We start from the raw sequence: 9,740 nt of genomic DNA, 5'->3' as shown, positions 1-9,740 counted from the left end.
TTGGAGAATATGAGGCTGGCCCTACCCTTGAGATCTAAGGCAGGGCATTTTTTTTTTCTTTTGGCTAGGCAGTGGGGTTAAGTGACTTGTCCAGGGTCACACAGCTAGTAAGTGTTATGTGTCTGAGGCCACATTTGAACTCAGGTCCTCCTGCATCCAGGGCCGGTGCTCTATCCACTGTGCCATCTAGCTGCCCCAGGCAGGGCATTCTTTACTTACCTGCTCAGGTCAGGATGACCTGGGCAGCAAGTGGAGAGAGCCATCTGGCAGTTCTCTTTCTGGTGACCTTTGAGCCCTGTTGCCACAGCAATTTATACACAAAAAAAGAAAGAAAATAAACTAGATAATTCAATTGCTGTAGCCTTAAGGGATTTTAGCTTCTAGCTCAGCTGTTAAGGTCCCCTCAGAGGAAGCAGTTTGGAATCCTTCACCTCGTTTCTGATTCACAGGCCAGCTTGAGTCACTAAAGCACTTTGCTGATGTCTTGCCCAGACCCACCCCTACCCTGTTCGGTCTGAATCTATGCCTTGGGAAATATCTGGGTTCACCTACAGATGGAGGAAGAAGGTTCCAGCAGAACGCAGTAACTAAATTCTGAGTTGGAAAGTCTCCAGAAGTGAAAGTCCAAAGAATTAGCATTCCATGGGTTTTCTGTTCATCCATTTTGAATCCTTTTTTGAAGGAAAAGAGAGAGAGCAAGTAACTCATACATATTAATTATATGAATTTGAAACCAAGATAAATAATGTGTGTTTACTATTATAAGCATCCATCTTATGGTGGTGAAACGTGGGTGAAAGCACTATGGCAGAGGGGTAACCATGGAGTATAATAGAAAGCACACAGGCTTTTGGAGTCAGAAGATCCTGCTCCTGAGCTTTACTACACGTTGACCTTAGTAAGGAAGTCACTTCTTAAACTCCCTGGGCCTCAGTTTTCTCATATGTAAAATGAGGAGGTTGGACTTGGCCTCTGAAGTGCCTCTCACCTGTAGATCGGTGAATCTGTGAAGAAGCACAAAAACAACGTTGGGTATAGCCCCAACTTCGTTTTTCCGTAGACTTCAAAGATGCCCATGTTTTCTTCCCAAGTAGAAGGAAAGTTCCTTGAGAGCACTGACTGTCATCACCTAGTGCAGTACCCGGCACATAGTAGGTGGTTAATAAATATTTGTTGCTTGATAGAGCGATCATGATACTCCAGTGAAGCCCCTATTTCATTTTTCCATAGACTTCAAAGACACACATTTTGTTTCCCCAGATAGAGCGTAAGCTTCTTGACGGCAGGGACAATTTCTGTTTTGGTTTTGGCAGTTCCTAGGATATTGCTTGGCACAAAGCCTATACCCAATTGCTTGGCACAAAGCCTATACCCAATTGCTTGGCACAAAGCCTATACCCAATGCTTTTTGATTGATTTTAAAATGGAAATAAATGCATGAACAAATCCAATTTGTAGCAGACTGAAAAACTTTAAGTAGGAAGAGATTAAGATATTGGTCAGCTATAACATGATGTCATGGAAAAAACGATGGAGTCAATGGTCCTGGGTTCAAATTCTGACTGCCATTTACTGCCTGTGTGGCCTTTTTCATTTAGAAAAATGAAGGGGTTAGACTAGATGACCTTTATGGTCCCTTCCAGTTCTAAACCTATGATCCTTTGATTTATGGAAAACTTGGTATTGTAGTATACCAGTAGTTTAATGCTTTCTGTTCTGGAAGTGACCATCTGCATCTAGGTATCTATTTTTCCTTTACAGTTTGCCAGGAGATTTCAGAAAAGCAGATTTTGGTTCCGTAAAAGAAAAAAAAAACTTAAAGGTGTCCAAAAGTGGGATGTGATGCCTCACAGGCTGTAAGGTTACTAGAAGTCTTCAGGCAGGGGCTGGGTGATCGCTTTTCAAGTTGGTCAGCCAGAGTAACCTTGATGTGATGAGAGAGGGCAAGAAAAGGTCCCCATGTTGGATTGACCCTCTGTGGCATACTTTTGGGCGAATATGAAGACTAGTCCTATAGGATGGGTGGGTGTGGATGGATTGCAGTCTATGTTGTTGGTGGAAACTCCCACGTCAATGGGATCACAGACCCAAGGGGAATGTCATCTCTGCCAAGTGTTTGTTTGCCCACTTTGCTTTTATCCCTATTAAGTTTCATTTCATTGGCTTTGGCCCATACAACTCGCCTGTTAATCTTTTTGGATCCTGACTCTGCCATCCAGTATGCCACGTATTAGCTGTCAGTGACATGTAAGAAGCCTTTACCTATCTGGAAGACTCCTATGTCTGAAATAAGTGGCAGTGATTGCAGAGGCAGCCATATTGAGTCAGGGAAAAATCAAGAGAGGCAAGGCCCATGAGAAATCCTAATCTAGGGGCAGCTAGGTGGCATAGTGGATAGAGGTCTGGCCTTGGAATCAGGAGGACCTGAGTTCAAATCCAACCTCAGACACATGACACTTACTAGCCGTGTGACCCTGAGCAAGTCACTTAATCCAATTGCCTCACCAAAAAGGGCCAAAAAAAAAATCCTAATCTGATCACTACAGCAAAGTGGACACTACTATCACCCAGTCCTACTATTCTCCCAATACAATAAGAATCTTCCCCATTACTGGCAATTTCTCCTAATTTTACAGTTGTACTTACCTGAGCTTTAGAAGACTAGGAGTCGTAGGACCTGGGATCAAATACTACCTATGTAACCTTGGCCAAGTCAATTAACTTTCTAGGCCTCAGTTTCTTCATCTTTGAAATGGCCAGTCAGAGCCAGGGATAAGGGACAGGTTTGAAGTATATGATTTCTAAGGTCCTTTCCCACTCTAAATCCTATGGTCTTTTGATTTTCTTATCTAAGTGTTCATAGTAGATTAGATGATAGTCCTGGGCTGCAGTATCACATTTCATCAGCAGATGTGATTAACATGAACCCAGTCCCTCCAACTTTCTTGAGTTTCAGGTATTTCTTTGTTTAAATCAGATCCCTACCATCAATTTCATAAAAAATAAAATATGATTTTATTTAGAACTACTAGAGTTTATCTGGAGCAAGGTTTATCTATGGCTGGTGACCACTTGTCAGAATTTCCATCACAAGACCAAAAAATACTGAAATAGTATGTATGTTTATTTCTAAGAAGTGGAAAATAACAAGAGTTCATAAGTTCTGTGTCCCAGTCTGAACGCTGACCAGTGAAAAGTAGATGCCTTTCTGGGCTAGCAGCTGTTGGTGTGTCCCTCGTTCTTTGACCTTGCCATTCTGGAATACCACAATAAGGTCGGCATTCTGGATGGTGGAGAGGCGGTGAGCGATCACAATACAGGTACGACCTTCTCTCGCCTTGTCCAGGGCTTCTTGGACAATCTGTCAATAAGCAAAATGTAAGGTATTTTTAGTAGTTCAGAGTTGGTTGTCTTCTTTGTCACTGTTTTCTTCCATTTTGGTCATAGAGATGACTTTTGCTTTACAGATTAAATGTGCAAAGAGAATAGTAGCCTATACCTTTTCACTTTCTGTGTCCAGGGCTGAAGTGGCTTCATCCAACAGCAGGATCTGAGGGTTTCTGATGAGGGCTCGAGCAATAGCAATGCGCTGTTTCTGACCCCCGGAGAGCTGAGTCCCTTTGTCTCCTACCCTGGTTTCATATTTCTGAAAGAACATTTTGAATAAGTAACTACAGAGGATAGGAATTGAAATCTAACTCAGAAAAAGCCAGTTTGATGTATCATAGTAAACTTTAGCTCTAGTAGAACAGTTCTTCAAAGAAAAAAGATTTTAAAAGAAAAAAATATTACAGATATTCAGTCGAATGTCCTTATGGGACAGTGGTAGTTTTGATTTTTGTGGATTTTTTTCCCTACCAATTCAGCAATTCATTTTCTTTTTTTTTAATTTTTAATTAATTTATTTTTAGTTTTCAACATTCATTTCCATAAGCTTTTTGAGTTTTAAATTTTCTCCCTCTCCCTCCCCTCTCCCCTTCTCCAAGATGGTGTGCAATCTGATATAGGCTCTGCATATACATTCCTATTAAACGTATTTTCACATTAGTTATGTTGTAAAGAAGAATTAGAACCAATAGGAGGAACCACAAGAAAGAAGAAACAAAACAACACAGAAGAAAAAAAAAGAACAAATAGTATGCTTTGATCTCCATAGTTCTTTCTCTGGATGTGGATAGCATTTTCTATCATGAAATTTTTGGAGATGTCTTAGATCCTTGTATTTCAGCAGTTCATTTTCAAAATTAAACCAGAATGTTTAGATTAAGAGATTAATGTCTTTAACTCTTAATTTTCTTCTCCAGCAAGATTCTGGATGAGCAAATGTTCTTTTCTAATTCTTGGCAGTGTCATAGTAATGATAAATTTGATGCTGTCTGTATTTATTATTATTTATTAGGAACATTTATTAAATATTTGCTCTACGAGTACCACACGGTGCCCTGTGGTGTATAACCTGCTCTCATGAAGCTCATAATCTAAGATGGAGGAAAGACATGTACAAATGCTGTGAGAAATTTGAGGAGGAAGAATCACTTTCACTTGGGGAAATGGGAATGGGAAACCTTCAAGGAAGAGGAGAGACATGGACTTATAACATCTAAGGATTGAAAAGGGCTTCAGAAGCTATCTAGCCCAGCCCACACCTGACGAGGTGATCATCCTGCCCTTGCTCAAGGACCCATAGTGAGAGGGAGCCTCCTACCTCCCAAGGCAGCCCATTCTACCAGGTAATTCTAATAGGGAGTTCTTCTTTACATCAGACTTAAATCTGCCTTGCTGCAGCAAGGCCAGGCTCAAGGCTAATCCTTCTTCCACATCAGATACTTGAAGGTCACTCTCATGGTTTCCCCTAAGTTTTGTCTTTTCTAGGATAAAACAATTTCCAGTTCCTTTGAACTATTTTCATATGACATGGACCCAGAGCCTTCTTCATCCTGGTTGCCTTTTCTTGATGCTCTGTAGCTTATCAATCTCCTTCCTAAACCACAGTATCCAGAGTGGAACACAATGCTCTCGATGGAGTCTGACCAGGATAGAGTATAATAGACATGTCATCTCCCTACCTAGCGCTGGGCACTGTCCCTCACTACATCATTCCATTGCTGACTCATCTTGAGCTTTCGGTTCACTAAAATCCCCAGAGCCGTCTCAGACCAAGTTGTGTTTAACCATGCTTCCATTGTTTTATTATTGTAGTTTGTTTTTTAAACCTAAGCATAAGAATTTAAATGTATTATTTAAATGTATTAAGTATCATAGTAATAGATTCAGCACCTGAGTTGGGCCTTGAAAGAAGCAGAAGATACAACAGAAACATGGGGGTAGTCTACTTCAAAACATGGAAACAAGTCAAAGGCACAAAGAGATACCAACTCTGATATTCCTCTCTGGGCTAACAATCTCCTGATCTTCCACTTTTCTCTCACTTACTCTGTCTCTCCTTGTTCCTTGCCTCACTGTAAACGCTGGTGACTTGATTACTCTCTTCCTATTCTCCTAGCTAACAACACTATTTAATCCTCACTGTTGTTCTCCAGTCTTGACCAGTGCTTGGCTCCTTAAATAACACCTGCTTCTTTACCCTTGAATCTTTTGCCCCTTCACCATCTACCAATTCTGACTTGCTGATCTTCAACACTGGGTAAATCTTTCTGTTTATTGTTACTCTTAAACTGTTGACTCATATTGAAGAAAATACGGAAACTTGCTCAGTGAGTCTACTACATGGCAATACTTGAAACCACCATTTAGAGATTCTCTATCACATCACACACCGCGGCTATTCCAAGCCACTTATCTTCACCTCAAGACTCATATTCACCTCCTTCTTTCTCACTCTCAGCTTTACTGAAGATACAGAAACCATCAAATGCCAAACTCCCCTTTCCCTCTCCCTCTTAATCTGGGTTGGCACCCTTCTTCTCTTCTCCTGCAGTCTCAGAGTCTACAGGAGGTGTCCTTCATGCTAGAGCTAATGACATTTGTACCTTTGTTCCCATTTTCTCTCAATTTTTTTTTCTGAGACCTTGCTCTCATGCATTTTCAGTTTGTCCGCCAATGGCTCCTTCCCATGAGGCTAAAACATGCTTAGGTTTCTATTTTCTGAGTGTAAAGCAAAACAAAAACCATTCATCACCCCTCCCCCTGCCCAGCCACTTCAGAGCTTATGTTAGACCAATGTATCTCATCTATTGAGAATATTTTGTAAGAAAGGACCTGGACTGGAAATTAAGAAACCTTACAACAGTCTGGCTTTGGCACTAGCTATGGTATCTGGGCAAGTAATTTAACTGCTCTGAGCTTCAGATTACTCCTCTTTTTTTTTTTTAAGGCAACTGGGGTTAAGTGACTTGCCCAGGGTCACACAGCTTGTAAGTGTCAAGTGTTTGGTCTAAGGTCGGATTTGAACTCAGATCCTCTTGACTTCAGGGCTGGTGTTCTATCCACTGCACCACCTAGCTGCCCCCTGATTGCTCCTCTTTAAAAAGAGGAAAATAATATTTATGTAAGGAGGGTTTGAGGTGTACAGCATGCTGGGATTTGTAGTTCAGAGGGATTCAGCCTTCTCACTAATGTGAGACTCTCATCATCTTTTGAACCAGAAGGTGGACTTGTTTCATGCCTGGGAGTTCTTAATGGGATACACATAGCCTGTGAGAGGAAGACTGAGAAGAAGGAGAAGAGACTGCAAGAGCTAAGCATCAGCAGCAGTTGTGAGGATATGGCATCCCTGGCACCACTCAGGGCTTCAGCAGCTGAGCTGGAAAGAATTGAGGGCACAGAATGAAAAGGAGAAACTCAGTGGAGGATAAGCTGCATCGGGTAAAGGAGAGATGGGGGCAGGTCATTAGATCTTGTAAACATCTCAAAACTGAAGATGTGGACTGCGATGTACTCTGCTTGCTCCCTGCACTGGAGAAAGGAGCCACGTGGGGGTTGCTGTGGAAGGCACTAGAGCCTTTCTGCTCCCTCCTCCCTTCTGGAAAGGACAACTGAAAATCACTTCACCGCTTTCCCCATTTCCTTCTTTGCTCTCTCACACTGGAGTCTGGGGCTTTAATTAACCACACCCTGTCACAAACACTAGCTGACTTTCAGCCTAGATGCAATAAAATGACCCTCAAAGCTAGATGGCTCCTTCTGCTGCTGCTCTATAGCATTTATATCAGGAGGAACATTACTAGCATAATCCTAATAGTGCAGAGCCTCCAGGTAGGAAACTTCCTAACTTTCAGACAGAAGTTTGGCTCTCTGTCCCACGATGAAGTTTTATGTGTCTTTACCTAACCTCTGGCCTCTATGTTTGAGGCAGAATCAGGATATGGGAAACATTTAGGTAAAAGAAACAAGCTGAATATATTACCAGACTAGGGAAGAGAAGCTGAAAAGAGCAGACCTTTCCATTTTGGAATTTCCCTTAGTGCTTGAAAAAGTGAGTAGAAATGATTGCCTCAGTGTGAATCCTCTGTTTCAAAAGGATGGCAGAGCCCAATGCCCCACCCACTTCAGTGTCCCTCCTTTTCCATTTTTCCTCTGAGCTGTTGCCCTGTGCCACAGTTTGGCTTAGGTCATGGGTGGGGCAGGGATGCCATAGCCCTGCTCCTGCTGCTTCGCTCTTGCCAGTCCTTATTCCTCCTTCTTCTCACTTGGTCTCTCTATGACTTCATGCACCCCATTAAGAATTCCTGAAGGTGATCCAAGGCTGCCTTCTGGCTCCAAGATCATTTTAGTTCCAAATTGTTTTCAAGACCAAGAAGGGTTGTAAGGATGATCAGCTGTGAAAGATTTGGCTGCTCTAATCAATAGCATGATCCAAGACAATTCCAAAGGACCCCATGGTGGAAAATGCTGTCCGCCTCCAAAGAGAGAACTGATGAACAAATTGACATATAATTTTCTACTTTCTTTATTTTTCTTGCTTATTTTCCCTCAGAAATATGCCTAATGTGGAAATATGTTTTGCATGATTTCACATGTATAATTGATATATTGTTTGCCTTCTCAGTGAGTGGGGAAGGGGGTGGAAGGGAGGGAGAGAATTTGGAACTCAAAATTTAAAAAGAATGTTAAATAATAAATTGAAATGTTAAAAAAAAAGACTGGGAAGGAATGATTGTCCCTCTGAACTATAAATTCCAGGATGCCAGTTAGTTCTCCAGCTTCTGTTCCACTTGTACTACCAACCAGATGATTGTGGGAAGGGCTTTGTAAAAGTTAAAGGCTAAGGAATGTGTGAGCTGCAGCAGGTTCGTGCCTCTCCACAGGCCCCACTTCTGCAATTCTCTCCCTCATCTGTCTCTTAGACTCCTTAGCTTCCTTCAAGGCTCAGCTCAGGGGCCACCATCTACTTGAAACCTTTCCACCAGCCCACAGTGCTTTTTCCCTTCTCAGAATATCTTGTAAATACTTGTATGTCTACATGTTGCATCCCCCTAGTAAACTGTAACCTCCTTGAGGTCAAGAAATGTTTCAATTCTGTTTTTGCATCCTCAGTTCCCAGCACAATGTCTGGCATGTAATAAGAGGTGCTTAATAAATGTTGGGTGAGTTGTAATGGATTCGGATCCTTTCTCTTTCTTTTGCTTCACTACCATAGAGACAGCAGTTACCGCAAGATTACACACAAAGTTCAATCTTGCATCCTATCACTATAAGATAGTTTACTAATAGCTATAAGACTTGGATATATTATCTGTACTTCAGGAGAATGGTTGGAAATACCATTTACAATTCAACTTTAACTCTGCACAAGTAACTGTCCATTCACTTACTTCAGGCAGTGTTTCAATGAAAGGATGGATGTTGGCAGCTTTGGCTGCATTCACAATCTCTTCCTGGGACACTACTCGGCTGTTGTTTCCATAGGCAATGTTCTCTGCAATGCTGTAGTCGAACAAGATGGGCTCCTGGGACACAATGCCAAGCTGAGCACGGAGCCACTGGACATTCAGCTTCTTGGTTTCTTGACCGTCCAGAAGCTGTAAACAAGAACCCATAGACTGAAAGGACAATTGGACATAATTCAAAATAAGCTTTTTCAATTGGATATAGATTGTGCTGTTATTTCTGGCAACCCTTCTCCCTCTGTGCCACTTGTCTGCATCCCTAGCAAAGGTGTTCAGGACAAAGGATGATGGTCCTGGAGGCCTGAGAGCTGTAAGGGCCCATAGAGGTAATCCAGTCTAAATCTCCTATTTAACAGATGAAGAAAGAGAAACTTGTGGAAATTCAGAGACTTGATGAATGTCACAAAGGCTGAAGTCAGAGATTTCATGCTGGAAAGGAATTCAGAGACCATCACTTCATAGATGAGAGACTGAGACTCAAGGTGCTAAGGGACCGGCTCAAGATTTATCAGATCTTTATAGCCAGAAGGGATCTTGGAAGGCATCTAGTCCAATCCCTTCATTTTATAAACTTGGAAAGGGGTTCAGAGACATTAAATAACATGTCCAAGGTGACACAAGTAGTAAGCTGAAAAGCTGGGATTGGAACCCAGCTCTTCTCTTTTTTTCTAAATTAATTTATTTTTAGTTTTCAACAATCACTACCATAAGCTTTTGAGTTTTAAATTTTCTCCCCTTCCCTCCCCAAGATAGCCTCTGATACAGGCACTACATATACATTCCTATTAAACATATTTTCACATTAGTCATGTTGTAAAGAAGAATTAGAACCAATAGGAGGAACCACCAGAAAGAGGAAACAAAACAAAACAATAGGGAAAAAAAGAGCAA

At 41.6% G+C, this 9,740-nt stretch overlaps 1 protein-coding gene across 3 annotated transcripts in view; it reads right to left on the bottom strand.

The window, feature by feature from the left end:
• Positions 1-3,103: 3,103 nt before the first annotated feature.
• The window catches only part of LOC110209191 (phosphatidylcholine translocator ABCB4), a 112,815-nt gene continuing 106,178 nt past the window's right edge, over positions 3,104-9,740 (bottom strand). For all 3 annotated transcript variants that reach the window (XM_020987482.2, XM_020987487.2, XM_020987483.2), the window contains 3 exons: positions 8,775-8,981; positions 3,500-3,646; positions 3,104-3,361 (listed from right to left, as the gene is read on the bottom strand). In XM_020987482.2, coding sequence (XP_020843141.1) covers positions 3,155-3,361; positions 3,500-3,646; positions 8,775-8,981 — 561 coding nt within the window. In that variant the 3' untranslated portion in view covers positions 3,104-3,154. The remainder of the gene's footprint in view (positions 3,362-3,499; positions 3,647-8,774; positions 8,982-9,740) is intronic.

This window comes from Phascolarctos cinereus, unplaced genomic scaffold (genome assembly GCF_003287225.1).
Source record: "Phascolarctos cinereus isolate Bilbo 61053 unplaced genomic scaffold, phaCin_HiC Scaffold_1;HRSCAF=81, whole genome shotgun sequence".
NCBI lineage: Eukaryota > Metazoa > Chordata > Mammalia > Diprotodontia > Phascolarctidae > Phascolarctos > Phascolarctos cinereus.
The sequence above is the reverse complement of the archived record's forward strand: the minus strand, read 5'-3'. Positions and strand labels throughout refer to the sequence as shown.